Source organism: Triturus cristatus, chromosome 2_1, assembly GCF_964204655.1.
Source record: "Triturus cristatus chromosome 2_1, aTriCri1.1, whole genome shotgun sequence".
NCBI classification, from domain to species: Eukaryota; Metazoa; Chordata; class Amphibia; order Caudata; family Salamandridae; genus Triturus; species Triturus cristatus.
The window spans coordinates 925,972,500-925,988,570 of NC_140581.1; the positions used below are offsets into that span (position 1 = coordinate 925,972,500).

A 16,071-nucleotide genomic window follows, 5' to 3' on the forward strand; every position below is an offset into this window, starting at 1 on the left:
TCTCTTGCTTCTTTCTTCTGCACCTCTCTTGCCGCTTTCTTCACTTCTCTTGCTCTTTTCTGCACTTCTGTTGCCTCTTTCTGCACCCCTCTTGCCTCTTTCTGCACCTCTGTTGGTTCTTTCTGCACTGCTCTAGCTTCTTTCTGCACCTCTCTTGCAAATTTCTGTACCCCTCTTCCGTCTTTCTGCACCCCTCTTCCATCTTTCTGCACCTCTCTTGCCTCTTTCTGCACTTCTCTTGCCTCTTGTTGCACCCCTCTTGCTTCATTCAGCACCCCTTTTGCCTCTTTCTGTACCTCTGTTGCTTCTTTCTGTACCTCTCTTGCTTCTTTTGGTACCCCTCTTCCCTCTTTCTGCACCCCTCCTCTCTCTTTTTGCAAGTCTCTTGCCTCTTTGTGCAGTTTTCTTGCCTCTTTGTGCACCTTTCTTCCTCTTTCTGCATCTCTCTTTCCTCTTTCTGCACTCTTTTTGTACATGTTCTTCCAATGTAGGCATAGTTAGACATTAGCATTTAAAAGAACTTTAGAAATTCACTGAAAAAAACACAGGTTTCAGGGACGTTATAGTTAGGGATTAGCATTTAAAAAACCTTAGAAATGTATTGAAAAAATCACAGGTTTCAGGGACGTTATAGTTAGGCTGACATTTCACTTGTACAAAAACAGAGAAATTCGGCTGTTATAGTTAGCTGAGCTAACTATAACTCGCGTCCCGCAATGCACTGCTGATGACGTCACATATTACATCACTTATGGCATGGTCAGTGACATCACTGATGACATCTCTAATGACATCACTGAGGACATCATCCACTTAATATCTAATGTACCTCCTCATACCCTAATATAACCTTTCATACACCCACTCTAAAATACAGACTAACATTCTCAAAACCATAGACACACCAATACCAGTTAGTACATACCCACTCACTGATTCATATATCTACACACTCATCCACTCACTCACCCATACAGTCACTCATCAATACAGTCACTGATATATGCACTCATACACCCATACAGACACTCACACACGGCCTCTCACCCATAGTTACTCTTACACCTACTCAGTCACCCAAAGAATCAATCACACTGCCATTTACTCACCTATACAGTTATACCCACACCACCTCACTTATTCATACAGCTACTAAAACATACTGATTCTCCTATACAATAATTGACACAAGCACACACTCATCCATACAGCCAGTCTCACACTCACTCACTCATACAGTCACTTATATACTCCAACAGTCACATATACTGCCTTTCACATATGCAGCTACTCACCCATATACCACTAAGACATCCATACACTCACCGACACAGCCATACACACACTCACTCAACCATACCGTCCCTCACAGACACACTCTTGAACCCATACACACAGGGATTCACCCACTCATGCATCCATGCATGGAGTCACACAGCCCCTCACCCACCCACACAGACACTCAGGTACCCATTGAAGTACTCAGACAACTAATCAATGACCCATATAGACACTTATGTACCTACTCACCAACCCATGCAGCCACTTACACACCAACTGACAGACTGATACCCACATTTACACAGATTAGTCACTCACTCATACATTAAGACACGTTTAATCACTCACTCATACAGTGAGTCACACACCCAAATCATCCACACAGACACTCATACATCCACTCATTCTTTGAATACACCTTTGCATACATATATATAACATTCTTCAACTTTTTTAGAAACACTCAGTGTCACTGGATGTCGTCAGTGATGTCACTGACCATGTCAAGAATGATGTAATATGTGACACCATCAGGAGTTTGCTCAGCTAACTATAACGGCCAAATTTCTCAGTTTTTGTATGAGTGAAATGTCAGAATAAGTATAACGTCCCTGAAACCTGTGTTTTTTTCAATGACTTTCAAAGGTTTTTTAAATGCTAATCCCGAACTATAACGTCCCTGAAAGGAATATGCTACTTACCAGTATGCATCTACACACTTTTGCATAGATCACCATCTGGTGTTGGGCCCGGATGTTTGCAGTTTGTTTTCCCCCTTGGAAAGTCTTTGGAAGTCACGAGGTCAGTGACTCCTCCTTTGGATCATATTGCGCATGGGCTTGGGCTCCATCCTCAGATTGTTTTTCGCCAGCAGGGAAAGATGGAGCGTAGTAACAACAGTGAAGAAACCCATGTGTGTTGTATCTAAATCAGATAGACTGGAACAGATACAGGTAGCCAGGGAGGCGGGTGTAGATCTGCAGCTCTACATGCCAAGAACAGATGCATACTGGTAAGTAGCATATTCCGTTCGAGGCATATGAGCTGCAGATTACAAACTTTTGCATAGACTATATAGCAGTTCCCAACCTTAGCGGCGAACACCAGTATCTGTTGCAGTGGTTTGAAATAGTGTTTTTAGTACAGCCTGGCCCACACTAGCTTGTTGCTTGGTTTGCACATCTACACAATAGTGTTTAGTGAAAGTGTGCGGTGTTGACCATGTAGCTGCTTTGCAGATATCATCTAGTGGGATGTTCCCTAGAAAAGCCATGGAAGCCCCTATCTTCCGTGTAGAATGGGCTTTAGGGGGAACGGAAAGCGTTCGTTTTGCTTTGTGGTAGCAAATCTGGATGCATTTTACAATCCACCTAGCTATCCCTGATTTTGAGATGGGGTTGCCCTTGTGTGGTGGAGAGAAAGAGACAAACAGTTGTTTGGTCTTTCTGAAAGGTTGTGTTCTTTGGATATAGTAAAGTAAGGCTTGTTTGACATCTAGCGTGTGCAGAGCCCTTTCTGCAACGGTCTGAGGTTGCAAGAAAAATACTGGTAATTCTACAGATTGGTTTAGGTGAAAAGGGGAAATGACTTTAGGTAGGAATTTTGGGTTGGTACGGAGAACAACCTTGTTCTGGTGCATTTGAAGAAAAGGTTCTTGCATGGTAAGTGCTTGTATCTCACTGACCCTTCTAAGGGAAGTGATGGCTACAAGGAAAGCGGTTTTCCATGTGAGGAATTGCAGTTCGCATTTACGCAAAGGTTCGAAGGGAGGTCCCATCAGCCTTGTGAGAATGATATTTAAGTTCCACACAGGTGAGGGTGGTACTCTGGGGGGGAATTATTCTTTTGAGGCCTTCCATGAAGGCTTTAATGGCAGGTACTCTGAAAAGTGATAGGTGCTGCCTGTTTTGTAAGTAAGCTGCAATTGCTGCGAGGTGTAGCCGAATGGAGGTATAGGCTAGATTACACCTTTGTAGGTGGAGTAAGTAGCATATGATGTGTTGTATAGACACGTCTAGAGGATTGATTGTGTTGTTATGGCAATAAACAAATCTTTTCCACTTGGCAACGTAGCAGGCTCTAGTGGTAGGGCGTCTAGCTTCTCTGATGACGTTCATACAGTCAGGGGGAAGGTTTAGGTACCCGAATTCTAGGATTTCAGGAGCCAGATCGCAAGGTTGAGCTGAGCTGGGTCCGGGTGCCTGATCTCTCCATGGTTCTGGGTTAGGAGGCATGGTGAGAGGTGTAGCTTTTGGTGTGGTACTACCGAGAGTTCCAGCAGCGTGGTGTAACACGGTTGTCTGTCCCACGTTGGAGCTACTAGGATCAGTGTGAGGGAGTGCTGTTTCAGCTATCGCACCACTAATGGAATGAGTGGGAGAGGCGAAAAAGCGTACGCAAATTTGCCTGACCAGTTCATCCATATCGCATTTCCTTTGGACGATGGGTGTGGGTATCTGGGTATCTGGCGGCGAAGCTTGGGCATTTTGTGTTTTCGTGGGTGGCGAAGAGGTCTATCTGTGGATGCCCCCACATTTGAAAGAACGGATGAAGAACCTGTGGGTGAAGTTCCCACTTGTGGATCTGTTGTGTCTGTCTGCTGAGCAGATCTGCCACAGTGTTTTGGATTCCTGGGACATGTTGAGCTAGGAGAAAGATTTTGTGGGGAACTGCCCATTTCCATATGCTCTGTGCTAATTGAGAGAGCTGTGGAGAGTGTGTGCCGCCTTGTTTTTGAATATAATACATGGCCGTCATGTTGTCTGTGCGAATGAGGACTGCCTTGCCTGAAATCCGTGGTTGAAAGGATTTCAGGGCTAGAAAGACTGCTAGTAACTCCAGATGGTTGATATGGAGTAACTTTTGTTGCAGCGTCCATGTGCCCTGTACTGTGAGGTGTAATAGATGAGCTCCCCAGCCGGAGAGCGATGCGTCCGTTGCTAGTATTTGGGAAACCAGGTCCAGGAACGGTCGACCTTTGGAAAGGTTTGTGGTGTTCCACCACTACAGAGAGCGATGGGTGTGACCATCTACCAACACCAGATCTGTCAGTTGCCCCTGGGCCTGGTTTCATTGGCGCGCTAAGCACTCTTGGGAGTGGACGCATCTGGAGTCTTGCGTGAGGCACTATGAATTTTTGTCGCAAAGCCTGAATGCTTGCAATCCTGGCCGGATTGGGGTAGGCTATTGCTTTTGAGGTGTCTATGGTGGCACCGAGGTATTGTTTTATGTGGGATGGTGTTAGTTGGGACTTTTGGTGGTTCACCGTGAAGCCTAGTTGGTGAAGTAGTTGGATTGTGGTAGAGGTGTGGTGTACACATTGGTTGTATGAAGTGGCTTTTATCAGTCAATCGTCCAAGTATGGGAAGACGTGAATGTGCTGTCTTCTGAGGTGTGCCGCCACCACCGCTAGGCACTTGGTGAATACCCATGGTGCTTTTGTGACTCCGAACGGGAGCACTTTGAATTGGTAGTGTTGTCCGTCCACTACAAATCTGAGGTACTTTCTGTGAGCATGGTGTACTGGAATGTGGAAGTATGCGTCTTTCAAGTCCAGTGTGGTGAGAAAGTCGTTCTGGGAGAGGAGCGGAAGTACCTGCTGAAGCGTTACCATGTGAAAATGGTCTGAGTGTATGTATGTGTTTAGGGGCCGGAGATCTAGAATAGGTTGTAGAGTCTAGTCCCTTTTTGGTATTAGAAAATATAGGGAGTAAACACCCAAATTTTGTTGATTGACAGGAACGTGTTCTATTGCCTGTTTTTGTAGGAGGGAGATTACCTCCTGCTTTAGCAATGTGGAATGTTCTTGTGACATTGGGCGTTGCCTCGGTGGAATGTTTGGGGGGGGTAGATGTTAATTCCAGGCAGTATCCTGACCGAATTATTTGGGTCACCCATTTGTCTGAGGTGATGGTCTCCCAGACATGAAGAAAATTTGTGAGTCTGCCCCCGACTGGAGTGGAATGATCTGGGGGGAGCGGGGGGGAAGTCATTCGGTAGTAGGTGTGGCAGAACGGGCGTTGTTTGTTTTGCCTCTGCCCTTGTTGTTGTTACCCCTGTAGCCGCCTCTTTGGTAACCTTTTGTAAAGGTGGTCTGAGTAGGGGACTTGTACGATGTGGACGCTGTGTCTGAGGAGTAGCCTCTGGATGCACTCCGAAAGGATGAGCGGCGAAAGGAGCGTCTGGGCAGGTGAGACTGTAAGGCCCCCATGGATTTTGCTATATCCGTGTCCTTTTTCATCTTTTCTAAGGCCTCATCCACCTTTGGCCCGAATAGATGTTCCTGGTCAAATGGATGGTTAAGGATGGAGGCTTGTACTTCTGGTTTAAACCCAGATACCCTTAACCAGGCATGACGACGGAGAAGGACGCTGGTGTTAATGGCCCTGGAGGCTGTGTCTGCTGCGTCTAGGGCACAGCGTATAGACGTGTTTGCGATTGTTTTACCCTCCTGAATCAACTCGTTGGCTTTACTTTTATATTTTTCAGGGAGATGTTGCATTATGCTCTCTAATTCCTCATAATGAGCCCTGTCATATCTGGCCAGCAGTGCCTGAGTGTTTGCTATACGCCATATGTTGGCGGCCTGGGATGCTGTGCGTTTGCCTGAAGCATCTAGCAGTTTTGACTCCTTGTCAGGTGGTGGTGCATCACCTGATGCTTGTGAGTTTGCCCTTTTACTTGCCGTAGAGACCACTAAGGAATCTAGTGGCGCTGGTCCTCTGATGTAAGAGCGATCTGAGGGAGCAGGTTTGTACTTCTTTTCGATACGTGGGTTAAGGACCCTGGATCTAACTGGGTCTTTAAAATCTTCTGCCGCATGCTTTACCACCCCTTTGAGCATGGGCAGTATGGAGGTGGACCTCTGTGTAGTATCGAATGTGTCTAGGAAGAAATCTTCCTCCACAGGGTCATTATGCATGTCCACCCAATGATAATGTGCTGCATCTTTGCAGAAGATGGTTAAACCCTAGTGAATCTTCTGGTGGAGATGGTCTAGAAGGGTAAATATCGTCTTGTGGGACGTTGGGGATATCTGGTATATGGTAATCGTCCCATGTATCTGGAGATCCTGTAGGGGTGGGGTCTTGTGGCACATCTCCTGTATCATAATATGGGTCCCTGTGATCATCATCGTCTGGAGACGGAGTAGGAGAACGATGAGGTGGGGGTGGAGACGGAGGAGGGGGTGGAGGTGGGGAAGGGGGTGAAGGTGGGGAAGGAGGAGGAGGTGGAGGAGGAGGGGAAGGTATTCTGAATGGAGAGGTAGCAGAGTCCTTCCTCTTTGGAGGTGGAGGCGGAGCAGGCTTCTCCAAATGTTTCTTCTTAGTAGAGAGCGTCAAATGTCCAGTTTTTGGATCCTTGGTAAGAGTTTTTTGCAAGGGATTCGGTGTAAATAGCTCCGGTGAGGTAATTTGGTCCATCGGCGCCGAAGGCGTCGGGCCGATTATTTTTTAGGTTTTTCCGTGCCGGTTTGATGTTTAGAACCCGGCTTGGGACCCTCCGGTCTCTTGGTCGGCGCCGAGATGGGCTTCGGCTTGGAAGTGTCGGTGCAGGTGGCCTTGTGTGGTTTGGTCGGCACCGAAGATGGCGTCGGTGCCGAAGGGCTGTGTTGCGACCCCGAGGGTCACGGTGCGGAGCTCGGTGTCTAGGTGGAGGCCGTGTTCTTTTTTGGTGCCGAAGTGTGTTTCTCGGCACCGCTGGCAGGCTGGCTCGAGCCCGAGCCGCTGGAAGGCTTACTTGCCTTCTTCACCGGGCCCGAAGGTGGGGTGTGTGAAGCAGTGTCTCTGGTCTTGCCTAGGCGCGAAGGCGTGACCGAAGCCTTTTTGGGTGTCGGCGCGGGTGTGGGAGGGGGTAGATTGGTATCCACGACCCTCTGCGCCGGGGTGATGTCCTTCACATCTGACTCGTCGGCCTCGGAAGCGCTGACGAGGTCCTCTTCGGTACGATGATGTTCCGGATTGTCGATGTCATCTCTGAAGATGTCGACTGGAATGGACGTCGAGGAGTGTGCCATGTTCCTTCTGGCTCTTCGGTCCCGAATAGTCTTTTTGGATCGGAAAGACTTACAGGCCGGACAGTCTCGAGCCTCGTGTTCCGGGGAGAGGCAAAGGTTGCATACCTCATGAAGATCGGTGTGGGGAAATTTGGACCCACATTGAGGGCACTTTTGAAATGGAGTTCTTTCCATGAGCCGGGAGCGGAGCCTGGGTAGGCCCGAAGGCCGCCGTCGACGACTGAAACCGAAGGTTTGTGTCGATGAGAAGGCGCGTTGATTGAAGAGATCGTGATCGAAACAATACAGCGATTGGGGTGAGGATTGCGCGTCGATCGTCGAACTGGAAGCTGTTCGGAACCGGAGCGCGAAGATCACATCCGAGCCCGATGGCGGAAAAAAACAATCTGAGGATGGAGCCCAAGCCCATGCGCAAAACGATCCAAACGAGGAGTCACCGACCTCGTGACTTCCAAAGACTTTCCAAGAGGAAAAACAAACTGCAAACATCCGGGCCCAACACCAGATGGCGATCTATGCAAAAGTGTGTAATCTGCAGCTCATATGCCTCGAACACTGTTTTTTTCAGTGAATAAATATATAAATATGGACTGCATTGACCAGCATGCAATGTAGTGTTTACTGTAAACCACGCCCACTAAAGGCGGTTTCTCGTAATAAATTTGAATAACAAACAGGTGAGCCATTCTATGCCTCTGTGTAAAGCCCATGACTAAGAGGCGCTGGCCTCGAAACGCATCGGGCATGGTTATAATTTATGGACTGAGGAAATGCGTGCTGCATCGAGGCAATCACTGTGAGAGCATTGTCGAGTGCATTCCTGAGCGCAAGGGCGTTTGGTTGAACAAAAATACCCGCGGCTACCCGAGGCGCCGAAACAGGAGGTGCACCATTTTACAACTGGGTGAAAGGCTGTGGAGGACAATGATTCCTTTCCATGAGGCACAATGTTCTGTTGCAAAAGGAAGCGCGCAATGCCAGAAGTCCTTACCTACTAAAGGATATTAAAAGCTGTTAATCCACACAGAGGCATGGAGCCTACTAAAGGATGTACACTGCACTTACCTGTTGGACTGCATTAACCAGCATGCAATGTAGTGTTTACTGTAAACCACGCCCACTAAAGGCGGTTTCTCGTAATAAATTTGAATAACAAACAGGTGAGCCATTCTATGCATCGGTGTAAAGCCCATGACTAAGAGGCGCTGGCCTCGAAACGCGTTGGGCATGGTTATAATTTATGGACTGAGGAAATGCGTGCTGCATCGAGGCAATCACTGTGAGAGCATTGTCGAGTGCATACCTGAGCGCAAGGGCGTTTGGTTGAACAAAGACACACGCGGCTGCCCGAGCCGGCGAAACAGGAGGTGCACCATTTTACAATTGGGTGAAAGGCTGTGGAGGACAATGATACCTTTCCATGAGGCACAATGTTCTGTTGCAAAAGGAAGCGCGCAATGGCAGAAGTCCTTACCTACTAAAGGATATTAAAAGCTGTTAATCCACACAGAGGCATGCAGCCTACTAAAGGATGTACACTGCACTTACCTGTTGGACTGCATTAACCAGCATGCAATGTAGTGTTTACTGTAAACCACGCCCACTAAAGGCGGTTTCTCATAATAAATTTGAATAACAAACAGGTGAGCCATTCTATGCCTCTGTGTAATGGCCATGACTAAGAGGCGCTGGCCTCGAAACGCGTCCGGCATGGTTATAATTTATGGACTGAGGCAATCACTGTGAGAGCATTGTCGAGTGCATTCCTGAGCGCAAGGGCGTTTGGTTGAATATATATATATATATATATATAATCTACTGGCGGTCGCCAGTAGATAGTTATAGTTAGGACCGAGTTCCCATAGGAAATCTGAAAATTCTATTTTGAATAACTTTGGCGCCGGTTGACTTATCTTCGTGAAATTTTCAAAACTAATGGGGCGCTCCGCTCAGCTCCTACCCTGAAAGTCTCTGGGTGATTCGTAAAGCGGGGGCTGAGAAAAAAGGGGGGTCCCAAAACACGTTTCCCCATGCATTTTCCCATAGGACCTTTAGTCGACGGTACAGCCCGAACGGCTGAACAGAATTACTTGAAATTTGGCAAAGAGGTAGTCCTGAGGTCAGGCATGTGCCTTTTGCATATATGGTGTCAATCTGTTCAGTAGTTCCTGAGAAAATTGCAGTTAAAACTACATAAATATCTATATGCGCGCACCGTGCACGCACGGTGCGTGCACGGGGCGCGCACCAAATGTCCGCGAGCGTAATTCTGATTGGTGGTTAGATGTCAGTCAACATTCCAATCGGTCGAAATCAGGAAGTGACGGACGCCATTTTGTGTGTGACAGTGAAAAAGAAAGGTCGAGAACATGAAAAGGGGGCAGGGTAGAGAGTTCCTGACCCCCTAGCCTTTGTCAGGGGGTCCCTGAAGGACCCCGAAGGGTGAAAAAAACATTTTATTTTTTCCAAAAAAATCGCGGGGTGCGCGCACCGTGAAAAACCCTTAAAAAAAAAAAACATTTTAAACTGTTTATAAGTTTATAGAAGATATGAACTATGCTGTTCAACTTTATCCAAATTAAAAAAAAAAAAAGAGCTGAGCCATTCCATATTACAGGATACAGTCAATCTATAACTATATACATAGGTAGTTTATTGTAAAATAAATATATAAAAAATATAATAATACATACATAAATTAGCATTTAAAAAACCTTACAAATTCACTAAAAAAAAAACATAGGTTTCACACACGTTCTAGTTAGAAATTAGCATTTAAAAAACCTTGCAAATTCACTTAAAAAACCATAGATTTCACACACGTTATAGTTAGGAATTAGCATTTAAAAAACCTTGTAAATTCACTGAAAAAACCATAGGTTTCACACATGTTATAGTTAGCTGGACATTTCACTCGTAAAAAACCATTGAAATTCCCCCGTTATAGTTAGTTCAGCTAACTATAACTCTCGCGACCGCAATCCACTGCTGATGACGTCACATATTACATCACTGTATTCACTAAGATACTGTTAATAAGTCCGTTATAAAATTAATTTTACAAAAAAAAAACAACATCCATTTAGACACTTATTTACCCATTTATTCTTCCATTAACCTTTAGATATACATATATAAAAAATATTTATTTTTCAGAAAGACACATTCACTGGATGATGTCATCAGTGATGTCATTTGAGATGTCATCAGTGATGTCATGAGTGATGTCACTGACCATGTCATGAGTGATGTAATATGTGACGTCATCAGCAGTGGATTGCGGTCGTGCTAGTTATAGTTAGCTGAACTAACTATAACGGGGGATTTTCAATGTTTTTTTACGAGTGAAATGTCCAGCTAACTATAACATGTGTGAAACCTATGGTTTTTTCAGTGTATATATATATATATATATATATATATATATATATATATATATATATATATATATATATATATATATATATATATATATATATATATATATATATATATTTTTTTTTTTTTAATGGGATTTGTGCCCCACCTCATTAAAAACTGTAACTAAGATTGCGAAGTCATCATATTGAATTGCAACACTTTTGAGTTAGTAACATTCACACAGCTATAATTATCCATATATGTTTCAAAATATTAAAAAATAAATAAGACAGAACTCAAATCAATCAATAACCTACCCCGCATCCTTGAGAAGATCCAGGAATGCATGAAACTTTTGGAAAGAGGTCTCAATGCTTTCTAAAACACCTTCATCTTCTAGAAAACTGCTTGTAACTGTTTGTTTGTGGACGGCCTCAGAGAGAGACAAGTTGATATGTCTTAACCGTGTATTTTCAATTTCCAACTGTCAAACGAATGTTGAAAGTATATTAGAATGAATACCACAAGAAAAAAAAACTTCAAGTCACATTTTATAACCTAAAACAGCTGTATTCCTTTTGTTGTTTTTTTTTGCTCAGTTTTGACTTAGTGGCCCTCTGAGGGGAAATTATTGAGATAATCTAGGGGGTGGGGCACACATTTACAAGATTCAATTTTCTACATCCACAGAAAGAGTTCTTTCGCCGGTGTTCACTGAGATGAAATTTATTTAGCTGCAAACATCTGTTTTGTTGCTAACTGATGCCCTGCTATGTTGAAACAGGAGCTCCTGATTGCAATTCTTCCAAGATGATCAATATTCAAGGTCACAGACTTGTCAGGATTCTAGCTCTTGTGTCTGGAAGCCGTGAGATGAGAGGACATATGGGATTTTGTTTTTGGAAGGGTTATAAATGGGTGGTGGGTGATAAACAGGCATAAGTGTCTACAGATTGACGAGGAGAAAACATTGGTACAAGCCAGTGTAGCAATCAAACAAGGAGGCAACAGCCCAGAGCAGCACGCTTCCAGCAGAGGAGGATATGCAGTACCAGGGAGCAGTTAGAGAAGAATGTGGATCCACTCAAGAGAGGGAGTGAGAGTTGGAGTGCCCTACTGCAGAGGGGAAGCAAGGTATATACTCAAGAGGCTCAGGATTTGAAATTGCTTTATTGGGACTCTGGCAAAGGAGAGGTCTTTCCTGCTATTGAGTGAATGTAAACCACAGTAACACTGCACTGCTTGTGCCTTAGACGTTGCCAAAATAAAGCTTTGCAAATACAATATAATGAAAGATTCAGTAGGAGTTGCAAGGGTGACATCACCAGAAGAGTTTCATACGTGAGTTTTCAACACCCACACCCAGCACTCTTACTCTTCCACTTTACACGCACATTAAATACCACTTCCAGGGCCAAAGGAATGCCATAATTGCTTTGCTTCTGAAATCGAGAGTTGCTATGAGTCCTAATTCAGATACAAAACTTCTTTAGAGCCCTTTCCATTGCAAACACAAGATATTTTTTGTTAGTATGTGTAGTTGTCGTGCTGCTGGAGCAATTTTGAGCCTGAGGATTGATTAATCATGTTTCAAACTATAAAACATGAAGCACAATCATGTCCTTCATGTTCTCTGCTCATGCGATACTGCAGCAAACCACAAACCATTATCCAGCTCCACAGCGGCCCCACCACTTCATTCACATATTACTCGCTGTGTCCTGGGGCAGGAGGATTAAATGATCCTCATGTGTGGAGATGTTACAGCAACGCCTGGGACAGACTTACTTTCATTTTAGGTTATGCAACATCTTTGGAAGAAAGCAAAAATGTTTCAGCACCTACCAGAAATGAGCCTGGCATCAGCACTGGTCTACACTATTTTTTCATGACAAATGTGAGATGAAAGAGGTCGTGTTAAAGTATAAGCAGTACAATTTCTGTTGGATCTTGTTGTTTATAAGTGGTGCGCGTGCCAAAACACCTTTTACCTGCAGCACTCATCAGTGACAAAATATTTTATACCTCGTAAAAGCAATTTACAAACCTTATTTATGAAGGGAGTTATGTTTTGCTCTGTTGAGGGAATAAAGTATCCTGCAATTGTTGTATGTGGATTGTAACTGCACACAGATGTGTGGGGGGGAAGTTTGTACTGCTACTGTCTGTGTTGCACCAGTTGTGTGCAAGCAAGGCTTGCACTAGTGCTGTCTGTGCCTTATATATTGTGTGTACCAGGGAAGCTTACACTCCTCTCACCCATTATGACTTGTTCAGTTTTGTGTAAAGAAACCTTACGCTGCTCCTGTCACCTCTGCTCTACCGTTCGTGTATGTATAAACCTGAAGCCCTGCTGCCCGTACTGTACATGTTCTGTGTGAGAATCGTATGCAGTGTTACTGCCTATACTGTATGTGTGTGTTAAGGAGTGTGATGCATATCATACCTGCTGAGTAAGTGAGGGAATCTTCTGGTGGTGCTGCTTCCGCTTACTTTTCTGTGTAAGGGACGCTTGCATCGCTACAGCCAATGCTGTACTTGTTTTGCATGCGTTAGCACACCTTGAGAAAACATTGCCGCTACTATGGATTTGTAAATGCTTTGTTACTTAGTGACTATTGTGAACTGAGGTGCTATTGCCAATGCTTGGCTACTCCTTCACAAAAACAATCCCAGCTCAGCTTTTGACGGTCTCAGAGGGGATGTAGGGGTTGGCCAGATGTAATGTCAGCATCACCATCATCTCTTACTGAAAGTGACCGGTACAGAGCCAAAAAGCGACATTTTCGGTTTTTGGTTCCATGGCTGCCGAGTGAAGAATAGACGGTGGTATATATTGAAACCAAAGAACAACCGCAGCCGCCGGTGTGAGTTGGGGGTCGGGGTGGGTGGACAAAAAAGCCTGGGCACTGCTAGAGGTTGGGAAATCTATCCATAAACCTGCTGCGGGATAACAATTCTGAGAATCAACATTAGATATCAAAGTAACAAGCAAAAGTATAGTTGCTTACACGACAATCTGTGCTACACAAACAAATGATGGACGGAATACTGAATAAATCATACATTCACCCCCAGTCAAGAGATCTGAGTTAAATCCACCGTTCTTTTACTCACCATGCCACCCGAGTTTAGATGTGGGTCCTGTGTTCTCCATGCCACTGGAGTCAAGCTATCCTGGCTAATGAGGGATGAAAGCCCGAAACCGGTCCTAGGATGCTTGTTTCCAGTCCAGGGAGGACCTGGCCTGGCAGTTCGGGCTGGACTGGTCCAATTGGGAGCAGGGTCAAGAATGATTTGCATATGGCTGGGTCCAAACTGGAATGGCATGGTGAGCAAAAAAACGATGGATTTAGGCCCAGATCTCTGTACTGGGGTGAATGTATGACTTTGTTCTGCATTCTGTCCATCAATTGTTCTTTTTGCATTTTACACTACAATCTGAAGCATGAGAAAACGGTGACAAAGGTAACAGATAACAAGTATGCTCCACAAGGACAGAGTGACCTAGAGGGCAGTCTGGCAGTGCCTGAAGGTCTGGTCTAACAAATCAGTATGTTGGCTGCTTTTTCGTTGTTTGTGGGCATGTTTATGTTCTGGTGGACCAGTGTTGACTGTGGATTACCCTGGTATTACCACAAACATTTTCTTCTGCAACCACCACAAAGCCATGCAGTCTCCCACACTTTTCAAAACTCATTCAGTGCATGTCTTTGCAAATTCAAAACTGCACCGATTTGCAGATGTGAGCCACTTTTGTGGTTATCTGATTCACTGATCGAGGGGGGCACTTTTATTTTGGTGCCCAGGCCTATTTTCTGTCCGAGTCTGACCCAGACGATCCAATTATCAGAAAAACAGTGAATACTGTACACAAAACAGAGGACTAGAGGCTGCAAATGGAAACAATGATCATCATAGGCTTAGCTCTTGAAGTGTGCAAAATATAGCTTTGCAAATATGCGAGTGGGGTCTTCACACTATTTAACAATATAATACCTGAGATGGAAAAACAAAAGTGCAGGTACTATGGACCAGAGTACCTGCTTGTTTCTGTGAAGTGCCGCTCCTCTCCGATTAAAAGTATGACGTCACTCTTGAAAAGTGCCAGTACTCTCCCTCTCAAAATAAAAGAGTGCCAGTACTTAGTACCGGGCACTATCGGCCCAGTTAAAGAACTGCAATACAGGAAAGGAGACGCCTAAACTGAGTGCAAACTTTCACTAGGAGTTGAAGCTGTAGGGAAGCGAAGTGATATGTAGGCGACTTCTGCACAAAACAAAAAATGTTATAAAATTCCAGCTACACTGAAAGGAAATCAAGACTAAGCAAATTGGGTTTATGTGTTAATGTTGTTACATTTTAGGTTAAGAGTTAGCCAAGTGAAGAATCGTTTCTTCAAGAATCACGAGGAGGTCAAAGTGGGTAAGAGGTTTATTAAAGATGCGGTGCAGAGGGAGTGAGCCTGCCAGCCACTTACCAACAGTCATTCCCTCAAAAATAAGCTTTCAAATGGACAAGAATGTTCGCACAACATTCTCTAAATTAAATATAATTTGTATTGCGTTTAACCTCATAAGTCAGAGCGATCAAAACATTGTTTTATCATTTTGTCAAAAATGGATACAACATTATCGCATGGAATCCCCAAATTAAGAAAACACAGATTTACTAGAAAAAAAGATGGAGGGAAGGAAAAGGAAATTCGCAGGGAAAAGAAAGAAAACAAGAATGATATGTGAGGAATACTTTAAAACGGTTACATTCACATAAAAGCAGGGGAGTCTAATTCAGCATACTACATCCAATGAAGTTGAGACAAATCTCATCCACCTTTTTAACTGATCTGGGTCCCCGAGCCTTGGCGACTGCATTTTCACATGCATACATCAGACTGAGCATGGCCCGGAATTCTGGTACTCTGAGTGGTGCTGAGTCAACCCAACCCCTAGCAATACCTAAGCATGCATTTACTATGATTATAGAAATTAGATATCTGAGACTGGAGTCCCCTTCGGGCTTTAAGCCGGTTAGTATTTCCTTACTATTTAAGCGAAATTCAAGCCCCAGTTGTGTGGATATTAGTTGGAATAGACTATCCCAGAACTCTCTTAGCCTAGGACACTCAACATGTGTACTATATCAGCCACGTAGAGGTGACACTTGTGACAATATGACAGTGAAAAGGTCCTAGATGATGCCCACTTAGAGATATGCTCGGGTGTGTAATAAAGCAGAAACAATGTCTTAAATTGCTGTAGTTTAAGACTAACAAAAAGTGATGAGCGATCTAGTGTTTCCAGAGCATCCTGTATTTCAGTAACCGTTACTAGAGTCGCTCGACGCCGACTCCACCTTTGCGCTATTTGTACACTGTCATCCTCGACACAGGACATATAGTCCAAGTACATTAT

At 44.5% G+C, this 16,071-nt stretch overlaps 1 protein-coding gene across 4 annotated transcripts in view; it reads right to left on the reverse strand.

Annotated features, from left to right (window-relative positions):
• Positions 1–16,071, reverse strand: part of CEP78 (centrosomal protein 78) — a 428,004-nt gene that overhangs the window by 118,482 nt on the left and 293,451 nt on the right. For all 4 annotated transcript variants that reach the window (XM_085633291.1, XM_085633307.1, XM_085633281.1 and 1 more), the window contains exon 14: positions 10,975–11,141. In XM_085633291.1, coding sequence (XP_085489417.1) covers positions 10,975–11,141 — 167 coding nt within the window. The remainder of the gene's footprint in view (positions 1–10,974; positions 11,142–16,071) is intronic.